We start from the raw sequence: 19,193 nt of genomic DNA on the forward strand, positions 1-19,193 counted from the left end.
CCTTTTTTACAAACAAATGTGAATTTCAGGAATTGAAATAATACATGAAAGTTTGAAGTCAGGCAAAAATAAAACATCGAAGAAATACAATGATAGAGCCATGGAAGAGGAGGAGAAAAATGAGCAATGGTTTTCTCCTGAAGAAGGAACAAAGGCATATGTCTTCTTTGAGAAGGTTGTAAATGCTGCTCAGACCTGGTTCAGTCTCTTCGGCTGGCCTGAAGGACCCCATTCTCTTTCTATTCCAGAAACAATAAGAAGGTAATAGCTATGTGTTTCTCTAAAACTTGCTTTATATCATGTAATAAAATGTAGTCTACTCATTGGGGTGGTTTTAGGTGAAACATAATGTTAAATGATTTATTCTACACTGGTAAATTAGGAGGAGGTGACTAAGAAAAGCATAAGGACACAACTATAAATACTTTGGTATAGTTACATATTTTTTAAAATAAAGATTTATTTATTTGAGAAAGGGAGAGTTTACGTGCACGTGCATGCGCACCTGGGAGGAGGGGCAGAGGGAGAGGATCTCCAACAGACTGCCCTGAGCATGGAGCCACACTCGGGGCACCACTTGAAGCTCCAGGCCAGGCTCCACAGGGATCATGACCTCAGGACCCTGAGATCATGCCCTGAGCGGAAACCAAGACTGAACCAGATATTCCCCTGGTATAGGTATGCTTTCTAAAATTTCTTCTAAACAACGTATGACTTGAGGTCAGTACTGAAAATCTCTGAACCTCGCTTTCCTCATCTGTCAAATGACAACGGGTAAATTATGGGTGAGAAAGCCATTTTAAATCTGAAAACTTTGGAAATTCCACATGTATATATAAAGGAACTGTCAGCCCTCCATCTAGAGTATGGTCAGGTAGACAGTGTATTTACTTCCCTCTTTCATGTGCTTTTTATTACTCAGCATTTATATTCGGAAGTGAGTTAGGTTATGCTAAATCTATAGTGTTCCTATAAGTTATCTTTTTTTTGGTTTTTTAAATTAATGGGATAATATCCACTTCATAGAATGAATATTTAATCTTTACCTATGCTGAGAAAAATGAATACAGCAGATACACTGAAAATTTACAGGCTTGATCATAAAATCACCTGAATCCAGGGAATTTTTTAGAGAAGTTATTCTGTTAATTTTTCAGTTTTCTGCTTTGCTATTTGTTCTACTAAAAACCGTATGTATTTTGAATAAATTTTAATGATTTATTTTCCTTTTAGGGGAGATCATTGATCAGACATTTAAAATTCATTATCTGACAGTAGTGACTACTAGTATTATTGATATGTTCATAGTCTTTTTCTCATTTATAACTTTATTTAGTTTTTATTGTACATATACTTTTATGTCTCCTGTGATGAATAAATTTTGAAATCAATTTATCCATTTCTATGTTTTCTAAACAATTTAATGTTGATTTTTTTTCTTTATAATTCACTTCTTTAAACTTGTATGCTTAATTATTTTCAGGTCTATACATTTATGTCTTTATTTCATGTTGGATGCATCCCGGAAATTTTGCTTTTAAGTATTTTCATTTTTGTTGTTTTTTATAGAGCTTATGATCTTAATTTTTATTTTCTGTGTAGTTTTACTGTAATGATTGCTAATTTGTTGTTTGTTATTGGATTTATGCATCTTTATATGCTTGCACATTCTCATTAATTTGGGGGTATTTACTTCTGTTACTTTGTTCTATATTTTCCTAATGTAAATGATGCCCGGATTCAAGGTATCTGTTTGTAAGTAGTAGTAGATATTTCTAGATGTTACATAGGAAGGATTTCAGAGTAGGATCACTGGATCAGATAATATAAGGTTTTAAAAATATATTTTATTTTTGGGTGATTTTCTAGTACGTTTTCTTTTTTTTTTTTAAAGATTTTATTTATTTATGAGAGAGAGAGAGAGAGCGAGCACAGGCAGACAGAATGGCAGGCAGAGGCAGAGGGAGAAGCAGGCTCCCTGCAGAGCAAGGAGCCCGATGTGGGACTTGATCCCAGGACGCTGGGATCATGACCTGAGCCGAAGGCAGCTGCTTAACCAACTGAGCCACCCAGGCGTCCCACTAGTACGTTTTCTAATTTATATCCTTACTAATGAGTTACATTGCTGTACCTTGCTATTTTGATAGTTGGGTACCCAATCACGTCATTGGGTACTGCTTGGGGAAAGACAGTTCTAGAGGAATATGGGGACCTTTCTCTAGCCCTAGGAAGAAAGCTACCCCAAACCAAATATCTCTAAATAAATAAAAGCTGTTCAAGTAACAGTGTTATTCACTGCTAATTCTTTATTTGGAATCTTTTAATCATGGACTCTCAAGCTAAGAGGATACTTTCATGGTAAACCCCCCAACTCAATGCTTCCTATATTACCCCATCATCTGGACTCACTCAGTCTTTCTCATAAGTCTGATTTCATATTTTGTTCACTCTTTCAGAATTATTTTATGGTTCCCATTTCTTCGCTAATCTGCAATTTCTGAAATAAAATCTGAGTGTGGGAATATTTTATATCATTCAATCTACTTGCTATTCTTTAGGCCCTTTCACTTAGAAAACTCATCTTTTGACTGTTCTCCCCTCCCTCCTCTTTCCTGCCCTCTCTTTTCTGTTTTTCTCTATTCTCTTTGTTTCTTCATCTCCTTTTAGAATGATGGTGCATCTTTTATACCACTTTCAGTTTTGTCCTATGATTTTCATCTTTTTCTGTATTTGCTTTCTTACATGTGTAGGTCTTCTTTTAAAAAATATATTTATTTATTTATTTATTTATTTATTTGAGAGAGAGTGCATGCATGTGAGCACAAGCAGAGAGAGGAGTAGAGGGAAAGAGAGTGAGGGAATCTCAAGCATACTCCCTGCTGAGCTCGGAGCCCAATGTGGGGCTCAGTTCAACGACTCTGAGAACATGACCTGAGCTGAAACCAAGAGTTGGACGCTTAACTGACTGAGCCTTTTAGGTGCTCCTTATGTATATAGATCTTCTTCATTTGCTCTTTTAGTCTTCTATAAAAATTTTATTTATTTTTTATTCTTTAAAAGATTTTATTTATTTATTTGACAGAGAGAGAACAAGAGAGAGAACACAAACAGGGGTAGTGGGAGTGGGAGAAGCAGGCTTCCCACTGAGCAGAGAGCCTGATGTGGGGCTTGATCCCAGGACACTGGGATCATGACCTGAGTCAAAGGCAGACGCTTAACAACTGAACCACCCAGGCACCCCATTCTATAAAATTTTTAAATTGGTGTTTTTCGTTTTGTTTTTTTAGGAACTCTGTGTTATCCTTCCTTCCTTCCTTCCTTCCTTCCATCTGTTTCTTTCATAATGGCATCCTGTTTTTGTGTTTTGGATGCATGCCTTCTCAAATATCTCTTCCAGATATGGTCCTTGAATTAATCATCATGATTACTGTACTGAAGGTCACTTCCTTCCTCTGTATCTGCCAGGTGTAATCTTGGTGACTCTCTAATGTTCCTTTCAGAAAAATGATGTCCTTTTCCCCTGCAGCCTACTGGTGTACAGTCCATCATTTTAATTTATTCCTCAATATAATTCTATCCATTCTTTGTTTTATAGATTTTCTTCAGAGTTGGTATACTAATGGTTCTTTTCCCAACTTTAGTGTTGTTACAGGTGTGTAGTCTTTCTGACATTTCAGCAGTATTTTGAGTGGGAGAGAAGATAAGCAGGCATGTTCATTTTATCATCTTGAAGAGAAAGTTGATCTTCCTTCTCATAGTTTTCTATAGTTTTACTCTTCCACTAATCCCAGATTAATGACTATCATTTCTGTTATTGCTTTCATTATTGTGGTCTAGTAATCCATGCCCCACTGAACTTGCTTGGCATATGTCTCTTACCTTATTCCTTTAAAAATAATTTTGTGATGTTATTTTATTAACAATAATGGTTCATATATATTGGACTCTTACTATGAACAAGGCATAATTATATGTGCTTTGTGGATATTAATTCAGTTATCCTTTATAATGACCTTGTGAGATAGGTACTATTATTATTATTATCCCCATTTTACTGATGAGAAACTGAGGCAGAGAGAATTAGTAACTTTCCCAAGGTCACTCAGCTGATAAATAGCAGAGTAAGGATTTGAATCCCAGCATTCTACCCCAGAGATAGTTCTTTTAAGCATTATGCCACTTGCTAATTATTACAGGATCAAATTAAGATTTGGGAAAGTTTAACACTTGAAAGACATGAGCTTCACCATTTGGCATTTTTGCCTTTGTTTTTAGACTGGGTAATATAAGTCCCTATGGTTATGTATATCAGTTCAATAAGATTAAGAATACAGTAGTCTAGAACTGAGGAGAGCTATGTAATCCTAATGTTTATCGGCTAAGTAAGTCTAGGATTTCAGATCAAGTGAAGCTCAAATTCCTGGGCAAGCCATGAATGCTAGTGAAGTCAGTCATCTTAATAGGGAAAGTGGAATCGCCTGGCCTTATATACAATAGATCCCCACTGGAGAGTCATCCAATACACTAGTCCTGGAAGACTAGAAATCGTTGTGAATTATGGTGCGGATAGCAAAAACTTTTTATTTTCCTTTTAACATTATTGAACATTTTTTGACATATTGATGCATCACCTTTCTTGAATCTGGAGATACAGGTTGTCAGAAATGCTGCTTTATTGGTGTATTATCCCAGGTAATTTCACTCTTTACAAACACCAATTTGCAGCAGACAGGCGATATGGCCCATTTCATTTGTTGATTTGAAAGATATTCAGGTGGAATAGCAGGAACCAATTATTTGAGGAGATTACCTTTATTGATTAGTAGTCTGTTTTCAACTCTTAGAGTCCCCTAAATATTACTTATTTTTATCCCTTCCCCAAATCACCAAAAGGTGGAAATAGCTATTGAAAAATATAAAAGAACACAATTTATGTTTTAGAAATCATTAGAGGAAATGTACTTAATATTATAGTCCACTCACTTCAAGTTGGATTAATTGTGGGAACTAACATTTTTTCCAAACACTACTGGGAAGATCTCTAAAGAGCTGATCACAGAAACATTTAAATCCTAGTGGCAATTCCACTGCATCTGGCAGAAGTGATTGCAGTACTTAGCATTGCTAGTCCAAACTTCCACTCCAACATGTACCTCCTTCCAGCTGCCACACACCAAGAGCACATCTGGGAATACCAGTCAGGAAGCTTAGGGGACAGGGTTCAAATTGTTTCGAAGCTACATTTTATCCCAGAAGTTTGCATGTAGGTGAGTATATAGAATCTCACAGGAAATCAAATTAATTAATGGAATGTTCTACCATTTATAATGAGAGCATGTAAAATAAAATAGTTACTCAGTGCCTCTGTTTCCTCATTTGTAAAAAGGAGGTAATTATAATGCCTACCTTATAGGGTTGTTGTGATACTTAGAAGTAGTAATATCTTTATTAGAACAGAGCATAGGACCTAGTAAGCGTTCAATAAATATTAGCCGTTAATATTAAATTTAACTAGGATTATGTTAGTAGTGTTGTGCATTTTTTATATCATTCATTATATTTACCAGCTCTTCTGTCTGACAGTGGAAGATAAATATAAAACCCATCTTTTCTAAACACATACCAAATGATATTTCATTAACAATATTTCTCCTCCCTTGCACAGGATTTCCCCCCAGTTTGATGTAAGAAGTTCTGATGTTTTCTATAATGTGTGTGTGTGGCGGGGGTATGTTTTTCCTTTGCCACTTTGAGCTGCTGGCAAGATTGCTGGTAAATTTAATAATATAAACATAAAGTTTCTCCATTTCTGAGCAGCTAGCCATGTCTAACACAGTCACAAAAATGTGTCTTTAGACGTTCCTGTTAAAATAGGAGTGGTTAAATAACTGATTAGAGTTGGCTTCCTTGAGTACTTTTCATTGCTCCACATTGCGGTAAGAATAATGAATCATTTTATAATTCTTTTCAAGATAGTTTCCTTCTTTAACCATTTTACTACTTGCTTGCTGGTGATAGTGGTATGTGGTTTTGTTCCTAGAAAGATAGATCTGACATAAGTACACTGAGACTTTTGCTTGTGCATATTTTCAATCTCCAAAGTAGGAGGACTCTCATAATTGAATTAGAAACTTAAAATCATTTAATATCTTAATATATAAATAAGAGGAAAAGGAATATTTTTAACAATTATCAAGCTTTTAAGTCACATAAAGTCCACATTTGTGGGATATGCATTCATATAGTTATTAAAGAAAAGACTATAGTTTATACATCATAATTTGTGTTCTCAATGGGCAATCCAGTTATTTACTAACAACATCACCTTTTCCTTTAATCATCCTCTGAACAATAATTTTAACTAGCTAATTTCAGTCAGTGTTCATGTTCTAGAAGAACTTTGAAGACCCAAGCTGTTTCCTCATGACTTTTAATTTTTTTAATTATTTATTTATTTATGTAAAAGATTTAATTTATTTATTTGAAAGAGAGAGAGAGATAGCAAGAGAACATGAGTGGGAAGGAGAGGGAGAAGCAGGCTCCCCAGAAACAGGAAGCCTGATGTGGGGCTCAATCTAAGGACCCTGGGATCATGACCTGAGCTGAAGGCAGACGCTTAACATACTGAGCTACCCAGGAGCCCCTCCTTTTGACTTTTTAAATCATGAAATAGAACACACATAGAGAAAGGTTCGCAAAGCAAGTGCAACAACCGCTCATTTTACTCCTAGAACAAATCCCTGTGCAGATGTCACTTTGACAGCACAACAGAGTCCTATTATAACCCACACAATCTACCAGATCTCTATAATTGAAAGGAGATTACTAGAGTGACTTTTATGGTAATGATTTTGGTACTTTTTAAAAAAGTTTTATTATGTAAGCATAGATCTGTACACTCCAGAGCTTAAGGTTTCTTTTAATTTTTATCATATTTGTCACCATGTAACATATAGGGAGAATATATAACTATATATAACATATATATAACATATATATAACATATATATAACATATAACTATGTGAACATGTGTGTAGCTAACACTTAGACCAGGAAATAGCTATTGCTAACATCTCTAAATCCTGCTCTTTCTAATTACCTTTCCATCTCCTAGAGAGGTCACCATTATTCTGAATTCTAACACCAAAGATTAGTTTTTTCTGTTTTTGAACTTGATGTAGGAAGAATCATATAGTTTGCATTTTTTTGTAGCATCTGGATATTTTTGGTCATTATGTTCATGTGATTCATTTTAGCATTTCAGAGTTAATTATCAGTAATGCTGCACATGAGGCCATTGTATGAATATTCTGTTATTTAATCATTCTGTTCATAGATATTTCACTAGCTTCTATATTTTTCTATTATGAGTAATGCTATTATGGAAATTTTAATATATGTCTTTTGGTTCATATTTTTGAAAGGCATATATGTTAGGAGTAAAATTGCCACATCATAAGATAGGAATATGATCACCTTTAGAGGTTACTTCTAAACAATTTTCTAAGGTGGCTGTACCAATTTCCACTCCTGCAGGTCATATATGAAAGGTCCAGTTGCTCTGCATTCTAAGAAACAGTTAATATTGTCAGTCTCTTCAATATTACCTCTTTCTGATGGGTGTAGTTTGAACTGACATCTTACTGCTCTTGCTATTAAGAAAATTTTCACATGTTCTTGGTCATCTGGAAATGTTGTATCAAAAAGAGTCTGTTCTTTATAGCTGTTCTTACTGCAATTCATTGTGATTCTTTCATGTATGGTTTGATTTTTTTGTTGTCAGTTTTGGAAAGTTCTCAGCTGATATCCTGATAGGCATTCTTTTAGGCTCTTCTCCTTCGCTCACTCTTCTATATTTTTCATCCTTCTGTCCCTCTCTGTTACGGTACAGATATAGTCCTATGGCCTATAATCCACTGCATTAATTATTTCTTCACTTAATTTAGTCTGCTGTTAACTTCGTCTATTGGTCTCTTAATTTTACTTACTGGATTTGTTTATTTCCATATTTTCCATTTAGTTATATACATATATTTTAAAGATTTTATTTATTGAGAGGGAGAAAGCAAGTGGGGGTAGGGGGAGAGGCAGAGGCAGAGGGAGGCAGAGGGGCAGAGGTAGAGGGAGAGAGTGTCTCAAGCAGACTGCACACTGAGCACAGAACCCAATGCAGGGCTCGATTTCATGACCTTGAGATCATGACCCAAGCCAAAATCAAGGATTGGGTGCTTAACCACCTGAGCCACCCAGGGGCCCCTCTATTTAGTTATATTTTTATATAATTTATAGTTCAGTGACAAAATTCTCAGTCTTAATTGTAGTACATGCAATTACTTTAAAATCTGTGTCTTAAAACTGTAATATGTGGGGACCCTATGTCCCCTGTTTATATTGTTTATTGTTTTTTCTATTTGTATTCAACTTGTTGCTTTTTCTCCTTTTTTTAGTTATTGTTTAGTTATATCTTAATTTTTTTTCTTTTTTAAAAGATTTTATTTATTCATTTGACAGATAGAGAGCACAAGTAGGCAGAGCAGGAGGCAGAGGGAGAGGGAGAAGCAGGTTCTCTGCTGAACTGGGAGTCTGATGCAGGGCTTGATCTCAGGACCCTGAGATCATGACTGAGCTGAAGGCAGACACCCAACCAGTGCCCCTAGTTATGTCTTAATTCTTTTTAGGTCATCTCTCCTTTTCATAATTTTTTATAGGAATATTTTCAGTGTTAATTCTTTTCCATATAATATTTGTTTGCTTTGTTGGTACCCTCAGGATATACTGTTCTATTATATACATTACTAATGAGGAATTTGAGAAACAGATGAGTCAAGTAGCTTCCATAAAGTCACACAGTAAGAGGCAGAGCCACATTTGAGCAATGGTAGTCAGTCCCTTACCTAAGTCAATGTAATGTTTCCTGTGATATGCAATATAGACCTACTAGCTACTGAACTGGAGAACTGCCATTCAGAATGGCTCCTTGGGCACATTTTAATTTATCAGTCTAAGTTAGTGATACATTTTGACTCTGATTGCTAGCAAATAAATAGACAGTATCGTATAGTATTAGATAATTGATAAACTATAGACAACAAGTAATGGTTGGATTTTTTTAACTCCATTTAAAAATTAACACGCATTATAACTCAGTGTGGGAAGTATCAGAAATAGAGATTGTACTGTCTTATTTAAAGAACAGAGAAATATATATGAGCACTAGCTCTCTGGACTTATCTTTAAAATGTGAATGTCCACTTATGAGGCCAGTGTGCAGGATGTGCACTTCTAATTTTTAAAATACAAAATTGAGAAAACATGTATACATTTGTTTTTGTCTAAACATGTGTGATGAATGTTTGGCATCGATCTTCAAAACTACTATAGGCATTATTATCTCCAATTTAAACGGTATAAAATTTGAGTTCAGTGAGAGTTTGGATAACTTCTCAACCAGGTAATAGGTATTGGGTCCAGAGCACTTTACTGTTTCTCCAAAGCACTTGCATTTTGTAATCACAGTCCAATCTTCCACACCTGACAATTGCAACATTAGATAATGATGTGTGTTTAAAATAAAACAAGGTAATGAAAAGTTCCAGGGTTATCAAAACATCTGATTGGTACTAACAAATTGTAGCTATATAAGGTGAATTTTGTAATTTCTTATTTGATTTTAAATTGAACTTCATTAGTCATTGAACATTTTTTTCATAACATAACATGTTAAGATTTTTTTTTTAATTTTAAAATTGTTTCCTCATAGGGAAGTATTTAAAATACAATTCTGCTCATCACCCTCATCATCCAAAAAATTTTCCAGACAGAGTGACTTTTCTAAATATAATAAGACCATATACGATGTGATGCTCCACTTGAGTGGAAAAATGCCACCTGGAATTCATTCAAGTCAGTCCTCACCTAAGGATTATACTGAAAGGGTGACTCAACTTCATTTTCAACATTCATCAGTTCTTGAATTTCTCAAGTAAGAGCATGGATGTACTAATTTAAACATGTTATTATGGCCTGGATAGATACATAAGTAGATGGGTAGATAGGTAGATAGATTGATTTTGATATTATTTATCTTTTTATAATATATTTACTTAGTTTCCACTATATACATAATACTGTGAAATATATAAATAATAGAAAATAAGCTTTTCATGGGCCATTAAATTGATAATCTAAGGCATTCATTCTCAAGCTTTATCATCTATCCAAATCTTTGTGATAGCTTTTTAAACAGGTTGCTGGCCCTTACCCACAGAGTTTATGATGTTAATTTGCATTTATAAGGATTTTCAGGTGATACTTATTTCTTCTGGTCCATGATCTCATTTTGTGATTTCTCACCTAGACAAATACATTAATCCATGGAAGTACAAAGGGATGAAACCAATAATTTTATTTCTCAGAATACTGTTAGTATAATCTCAAGATATACTATGAATTTTTAGTCTGCATAGTTAAGTCATTTAGTATTAAAATAGTACACAGGTGAAAATTTCCATAAATGGTTGACAGAAAATATAAGAAAAATATTTGTCATTATAATGTCTATGTTCCTCTGTAGAGATTAAATGATGAGTGTCCAAGAAATGGAAAAGCAGTGTTCATTAAAAGTTTGAGGAGAGTATTGGTGAATTTATATTACTTCTTTTGCCTCTATTTGCAGTATCCTTATCCACTGGAACATCTGTAAGCCATGTTATTATTCCATCTCACCATCCTTCAGTACCATTAAAATAGCATTTGTTACTTGTAATTATTTATGCAATAGGGTTCATGTATTTTGAAATATATTACTGTGTTTTTATATAATTACTTTTTTCTGTATGGAATCTACTCCATAGCGGGCCAGAGATGTGTACCTACATTAGTTGGGGTGGCAATGAAAGATAACAGGAGGAATCTTATAGCTGGAATGCAAATGAAAAATTTGTAGTTCAAGTTTTATTAATTTCCAGATCAGAATTTTTGAGTCCCTTGCAATACTATGGTCTTAAAAAATTAGACATGGTACAGAGAAACAGGAATACGATAGCAGAATAGGAGTACCCTAGACTCACCTTGTTACATGGACACAACCAGATAACTATCAAATCATCCTAAATACCCCAGAGATTGACCCGAAGACTGATAGAACTATACAACTAAGAAGAGAGAAGAGGCCATGTTGAAGAAGGTAGGAAGTGTGGTGATGTGGTTTAGGGGAGAAGTAGATCCCAGGTGCTGCAGAGGGGAGCAAGCCAGAGTCACTGAGAAGGGCACGAGAGAGGGGAACACACAGGGGAACACAAAAGAAGATTGTTTCCTCATAGCCATTGTCTCGGAAAATGAGAGGGGCAGAATTTTATGAGTTCTTGAATTAAGTGGGACTTGAACACTGGAGTTTTAAAGGCTAGTGGGCTTGCTGTGATACAGCCTGGAAAGCACTGTGCTGCTCTAGCAGAGAAGGCAGACAAACAACTTGAGGGCATCTGGTATGGAAACAGTGAGCTGAAGAACAACTGGGGCACACATTGGGGAGATCATTTGTTCAGTGTGTCACTGAGAAGCAACATTCACAGAGACACCTCTCCAGGAACAAAGGAGCTTGCTGGTGCCATTTTCCTCCCCTGCCCCTCACCATAAACACAGAGCCACCAGTGGGAAGCGGCATAGCAATGATGCTGGCTATCTAACTTGCTTATACTAAGCCTCCCGCCCTGCACTCCAGTGAGACTTCCCTTCTCAATCATACTTGCATCAGTTCCAGCCCAGCAGATCTTCCCCTCTGAAAACCAGCAGAAACCCCTGTCAATACCATTTCTCCTGACCAGATAGTTTTGTAAAACCTCAGCTCCAGCAGAGGTGGTGACATGTCTCTTCACAAGTAGACCAAAGCATACCTAGTTAAAATTTGCCACATTCAGGCCAGGATCAAACACTGCCTGCAGCAGGCAAGGAAGGCCTCTGTAGATGACTGGCCTGAAGGATAAAGTGGCCAGGACATAATGGTAGCACACATGCAGCACACACCAGCGGCACTCCCTGAAGAGCCAGGTCCTGGGCACTATGTGACCTTTTCTTCATAAGGCTGTTACTTTCAGGAGTAGGAGAAATAACTGGCTTTTCTAATAAAAGAAGCAGGCAGAGACTTAGAGATCTAAGTGAAACAGAGATAAGTAACATGCCTGATGGAGAATGTAGAGCAATGATCAGGACACTCACTGTACTTGAGAGAAGAATAGAAGACATCAGAGAGACCCTTAACCACAGAGATAAAAGAATTTAAAAGAATCAGAGATGAAGACTGCAATAAATGGGATTAGAAACACACGTGATGCAATGACTACCAGGCTGGAAGAAGCAGAAGACTGAATTAATGACCTTGAAGACAATGAGATGGAAAACAATGAAGCTGAACAAAAGAGAGAAGAAAGAATTATGCAAAATGAGAATAAACTTAGGGAATTTAGTGACCCTATCAAGTGTAAAATATTGGTGTTATGGGAATCCCAGAAGAAGAAGAGAGAAAAGGGGGCAGAAAATATATTTGAAGAAATAATAGCTGAAAACTTCCCTAATCTCAAGAAGGAAACAGACATCCCAATCCAGGAGGTACAGAGAAACCCCAACAAAATCAACAAAAGCAGGCCAACACCAAGACATACTCTAATTAAATTTGCTAAATATAGTGATAAAGAAAAAATCTTACAAGCAACAAGACAAAAGAAGTCATTGACTTACAAGAGAAAACCCATAAGGCTAGCTAGGGATTCTTCAACAGAAACTTGGCAAGCCAGAAGGGAGTGGCATGATATATTCAAAGGGCTGAATGGGAAAAATCTGAAGCCAAGAATACTCTATCTAGCAAGGGTATCATTCAGAATAGGAGAGATAAGCATTGCCCCAGACAAACAAAAACTAAGGGAGTTTGTGACCACTAAACTAGCTCTGCAAGAAATATTAAAAGGGATTCTCTGAGTGGAAAGGAGAGACCAAAAGTGACAGTACAAATGCAAGAAACACAAAAGCAGTAAAAATGAACATTTCTGTAAAATAAGTCAACCAACTCACCAAAAAAAGATATAAAATATATTAATATATATCTGAAACATGGAGAAGATAGGAGAAAAGAATGGGTTTAAACTTAAATGACCATCAACTTAATATAGACTGCTATATTGCAGAAGAGGTTATATACAAACCTAATGGTAACCATATATAAAAAAACCACTAATAAGCATGCAAGGAATAAAGAGAAAGAAATTCAAATATATTGCTTAAAAAAATAAGCAAAACATGAAACAGAGAAAAAGAAGGGGTCAGAGAAAAATCTCCAGAAACAACCACAAAACAAGTAACAAAATGGTAATACATATCAATAATTACTTTGAATGTAAATGGACTAACGTCTCCAATCAAAAGATGTAGGGTGTCAGAATGGATGAAAAAAAGAAGACCCATCTATATGTTGCCTACAAAAGACTAATTTTAGACTTATTGACACCTGTAGATTGAAAGTAAAGGGATAGAGAAATATTTACATGTAAATGGATGTTAAAAGAAAGTCAGATTAGCAATACTTACATTGGACAAACTGGACTTTAAAATAAAGACTATAACAAGAGACAAAGAAGGGCGCTACATAATAAGAAAGGGACAATCCAACAAGAAGATATAACAATTGCAAATATTTATGTATCCAACGTGGGAGCACCCAAATACATAAAGTAGTTAATAACAAACATCAAGGAACTAATCAATAATAATACAATAATAGCTGGGGACTTTAACACCCTACTTACATCAATGGACAGATCATCTAAACAGAAAATCAACAGGGAAAAAATGGCTTTGAATGACATACTGGGCCAGATGGACTTAAGAGATGTATTCAGAACATTCCAACCTAAAAGAGCAGAATTCATATTCTTTTCAAGTTCACTTGGAACATTCTCCAGAATACATCACACATTAGGCCACAAAACAAACCTCAACAAATACAAGAAGACTGAAGTCATACCATGCACCTTTTCTGACCACAACACTAGGAAACTAGAAGGTAACCACAAGAAAAAATTTTGGGAAGACAACAAATACATAGAAGTTAAATAAAATGCTACTAAACTGTGAATGAGTCAAAGTGGAAATCAAAGAAGAGATTAAAAAATACATGAAAACAAATGAAAATGAAAACATAGTGGTCTCAAACCTTTGGGTTGCAGCAAAAGAGGTCCTAATATGGAAATATATAGCAATAGAGGCCTACCTCAAGTTGCAAGAAAAATCTCAAACAACCTAACTTTCTACTTAAAGGAACTAGGAGAAAAAACAAATAAAACCTAAAGCCAACAGAAGGAAGGAAATAATAATTAGAGCAGAAATAGATGATATAGAAACTAAAGGAACAATAGAACACATGAATGAAACCAGGGGTTGGTTCTTTGAAAAAATTAGTAAAATTGATAAACCTGTAGCCAGACTTATTGAAAAGAAAATAGAAAGGAACCAAATAAATAAAACCAGAAATGAGAGAAAGAATAACAACCAACACTACAGAAATATAAATAATTATAAGAGAATATTATGAAAAACTATATGCCAATAAATTGCACAACCTAGAAGAGAGGGATAATTTCCTAGAAACCTATAAATCATCAAAACTGAATCAGAAAGAAATAAAAAAATTGAACAGATGGATAACAAAGAAATTGAATCTGTAATCAAAACCTCCCAACAAACAAAAGTCCAGAAATGGACGGCTTCTCAAGTGAATTCTACCAAAGAGTTAATGAAGAGTTAATACCTATTCTTTGCAAACTATATCAAAAAATAGAAATGGAAAAAAAAAAAAACAAACCCCTTCCAAATTCATTCCTTGAGACCAGCATTACCCTGATACCAAAACCAGATAAAGATACCACAGAAAAAAAGAACTTCATCTCTGATGAAAATATATCCAAAAATCCTCAATAAAATACTGGCAAACCAAATTCAACAGAAGTTTAAAAATCATTCACCACAATCAAGTGGGATTTATTCCTGGTTGCAAGCGTGGTTCAACATTTGCTAATCAGTCAGTGTGTTACATCACATCAATAAGAGAATGTAAAAAGACTATATGATTCTTTTGGTAGATGCAGAAAAAACATTTGACAAACTACAACAACTATTCATGGTAAAAAAAAATCCCCCAACAAAGTAGGTTTAGAGTGAATATAGCTCAACATAATAAAGGCCATGTATGAAAAACCCACAGCTAACATAATCCTAAGTGGGGAAAAACTGAGAGCTTTTCTTCTACAGTCAGGAACAAAACAGGAATGTCCATTTTCGCTACTTCTATTCAACATAATACTGGAAGTCCTAGTCACAGTAATCAGACAACAAAAAGAACTAAAAAGAACAAAAAGAACTAAAAAGCTACCAGATTGGCAAGGAAGAAGTAGAACTTACACTAATTGCAAATGACATGATGCTATATATAGAAAAACCTGATAGACCTTACCAAAAAACTGTTAGAACTGATACACAAATTCAGTAAAGTAGCAGGATACAAAATTAACATATAGACATCTATTGCATTTCTATATACTAATAATGAAGCAGCAAAAAGAGAAATTAAGGAATCAGTCCTTTTGACAGTTGTACCAAAAACATTAAGATAACCTAAGAATAAACCTAACCAAAGAGGTGAAAGCCTTGTACTCTGAAAACTATACAAGTTTAGTGAAAGAAATTGGAGACAAGGCAAACAAGTGGAAAGACATTCCATGCTTATGGATTGGAAGAAAAATTTTGTTAAAATGTCTGTACTACTCAAAGCAGTCTATACTTTTAATGTAGCCCCTATCAAAACAAAAACATTTTTCACAGATTTCACAGTTTTTCACATACAATCCTGAAATTTGTCCATAACCACAAAAGAACCTGAATAGCCAAAGCAATCTTGGAAAAGCAAAGCAAAGCTGGAGGCATCACAATACAGACTTCAAGTTATATTACAAAGCTGTAGTTATCAACATAGTATGGTATTGGCACAAAAATAGACACATCCATCAATGAAGCAGAATAAAAAATGCAGAAATAAGCCCACAATTATATGGCCAATCTTTAAAAAAAAAAACAGAAAAGAATATCTAATGGAAGAAAGACTATTTCTTCAACAAATGTTGGGAAAACTGGACAGCAACATGCAAACGAAAGAAACTGGACCAGTTTCTTACACAGGTCAGAAAAATAAATTCAAAATGGATTATAGACGTAAATGTATGACCTGAAAGCATAAAAATCCTAAAAGAGAACATAGGCAGTAACCTCTTTGATATCGGGTATAGCAATTTCTTTTAGATATGTCTCCTGAAGCAAGGGGAATAAAAACAAAAATAAACTATTGGGACTACATCAAAATAGACATCTCTTGCACAGCTAAGGAAACAATCAACAAAACTAAAATACAACCTACTGCATGATAGAAAATATTTTCAAATGGCCTATCTTATAAAGATAAATATCCAAAAAATATAAAGAACTTATACAACTCAATACCCCCAAAATAAATAATTCAATGAAAAAATGGCAGAAGTCATGAGTAGACATTTTTCCAAGGAAGACATATAGATGGCCAATAAACACATGAGAAGTTTTCAAAGTCTCTGATAATCATGGAAACACAAATTAAAACTACAATGAGGTATCGCCTCACACCTAGCAGAATGGCTAAAATCAACACAAGAAACAACAGGTATTGCTGAGGATGTGGAGAAAGGGGAACCCACTTGCACTGTTTTGGGGAATGCAAACTCATATAGCCACTCTGAAAAACATGCAGATTCTTCAAAAAGTTAAAGATAGAACTAACTACCCTACAATTCAGCAATCACCCTACTAGGTATTTTCCCAAAGAATATAAAAATACTAATTCAGAAGGATGCATTCACCCTGTTGTTTATAGCTGCATTATTTACAATTGCCAAATTATGGAAATAGCCCAAGTGTCCATCAGTTGATGAATTGATACATAAGTGGTGTACACACACACTCACACTCTCTCTCTCTCTCTCTCTGTCTCTCTCTCTCTGTCTCAATGAAATATTACCCAGCCATAAAAAGGAAATCTGGCCATTTGCAGTGACATGGATGGAGCTAGAGAGTATAATGCTAAATGAAATAAGTCAAAGAAAGACAAATACCAGTGATTTCACTCATATGTGGGATTTAAGAAATGAAACAAATGAACAAAGGGAAAAAAAGAGGCAAACCAAGAAACATCTCTTAACTATAGTGAACAAACATGGTTACCAGATGGGTTTGGTTGGGGGATTGGTTATATAGGTGATGGGGATTAAGGACTGCACTTGTTGCAGTGAGCACCCAGTGTTGTATGGAAGTGTTGAATCACTATCTTGTTCCCCTGAAACTATTATTACACTGTATATTAACTAACTCAAATTTAAATAAAAACTTAAATTTAGACATGGAACTGAGCAAATTATTCTATCTTCATTTCTTAGGCTCTACCACATGAATGGTCAAAACTGGCTTGTGTTTCTTGTGACTTTTAAGGGATCTAGAAGTTTCTAAGTCCCTGAAGGGGACTGAGTTAAGACCCAGGCAGCCTGTTACGGAAGCGGATTAAATGAGAGGGATTCCACTGAAGAGGCAGAAGGATAGGATTGGGTGGCTCTGATGCCATAGTATAAAAGATAAATATATGAGGACTAGACTGTGGCTGAGGCAGTTAGGAGAGACCTTTTGGTCCTCGATCAGGTAGGACTAGAAATGCAAGATCCTCATCTCAGACCCCAGCAGCAATTGCCCACATGACATCTAGACTCTAGGCATTGATAGGGGGTATTGCCAAAGGGACTGTTGATCCAGAAAAGTAATCACAAACCTGCTTTTAGAGGTACAAGGGTTCCTTTCACCTACTTCATGTAAGCTTAAATGAAGGGTTGATCTAAGAGGCCTTACACAATTTGGAGATTCCTCTTTTATAAAATAATATCAAATTAAAAATACAAACTTTAGAAACATGGCTTTAGAAGAGACTCATGAAAGTGATGAAATCTGAAGTTGAAGCATCATTTACTACACAATAAATCTGCCTCTTCCCAGATGCCATTGTGTGGGGGCATGGGGAGGTCTGAAATTTTGATTGCTTATCCCAAAAAACATAGTTACTATAAGGAGACTGTTGAAGTTAGAGGACTTGAAAATATGTGAACATTCAAGTCCATGTTTTCTCCCTCTTTGTACCCAACCTGGTTGAGAGAATGAGAAAGATTGTATCAGTTAAGGAAATGAGCACAGCTGTGTATAACTTTGTAAATTATTTTTCAATACCACTGACTTATTCTTGAGTCAGTGTACCCCCCCCTCAGTTTGTGTGCATGTTGAGGGTAGGAAGCACATCTCACTCATCTGGCATCTCTAACACACAGGATCCTTGATAGCACAGAATGGGGCCAATGTTCATTAAAATATTTATTTATTAACATTGTCTTTCACAGACCTTTTTTTTCTGAGCTTGTGTGGCAAAAGGAATAAAACATTGAAACTGGGTCTTAGGATAGTCATATAGAAATGGAGAAAATGTTGTGAAATATGAAGAATTAGGGATAAAAGAAGGAAAGGTAAAACATTTGCATTCCAGGAGAGAAGGTGCAACTGGTGAGAGGATCAAGTTGGAAAAAAGTGGAGTATATACTATGAAAGTTACACATTGAACTTCATTGATAATTTTAATTATGAATTCTTACTTTATAAATAAAGATTTTATTTATTTATTTATTTGACAGAGATCGCAAGTAGGCAGAGAGGCAGGCAGAGAGAGAGGGGGAAGCAGGCTCCCTGCCGAGCAGAAAGCCAGATGTGGGGCTGGATCCCAGGACCCTGAGATCATGACCTGAGCCGAAGGCAGAGGCTTTAACCCACTGAGCCACCCAGATGCCCCATGAATTCATAAAAATAACTAATTATTAATGCATTTATTCCTTCATGCCCATATCAATTTGCTCTGGCTACCATAACAGACTGGAGGGCTTAAACAACAAATTTATTTTCCTACAGTTCTGGAGGTTGGAAGTGTAAGATCAAGGTGTTGGCAGATGTTCTCTTCTGAGGCCTCTCTGCTTGGCCTACAGACGGCCATCTTCTCTCTATGTCCTCTTCTGGTCTTTCCTCTGATTGTACACACCCCTG

The 19,193-nt window shown here is 35.5% G+C and overlaps 1 protein-coding gene across 1 annotated transcript in view; it reads left to right on the forward strand.

Annotated features, from left to right (window-relative positions):
* The window catches only part of CFAP47 (cilia and flagella associated protein 47), a 509,602-nt gene that overhangs the window by 165,244 nt on the left and 325,165 nt on the right, over positions 1-19,193 (forward strand). Inside the window, exons 29-30 of the mRNA XM_032883134.1 lie at positions 30-261; positions 9,763-9,984. Of these exons, the coding sequence (XP_032739025.1) occupies positions 30-261; positions 9,763-9,984 (454 nt within the window). The remainder of the gene's footprint in view (positions 1-29; positions 262-9,762; positions 9,985-19,193) is intronic.

Source organism: Lontra canadensis, unplaced genomic scaffold, assembly GCF_010015895.1.
Source record: "Lontra canadensis isolate GAN:19392208 unplaced genomic scaffold, GSC_riverotter_1.0 scaffold86, whole genome shotgun sequence".
Classification (NCBI taxonomy): domain Eukaryota; kingdom Metazoa; phylum Chordata; class Mammalia; order Carnivora; family Mustelidae; genus Lontra; species Lontra canadensis.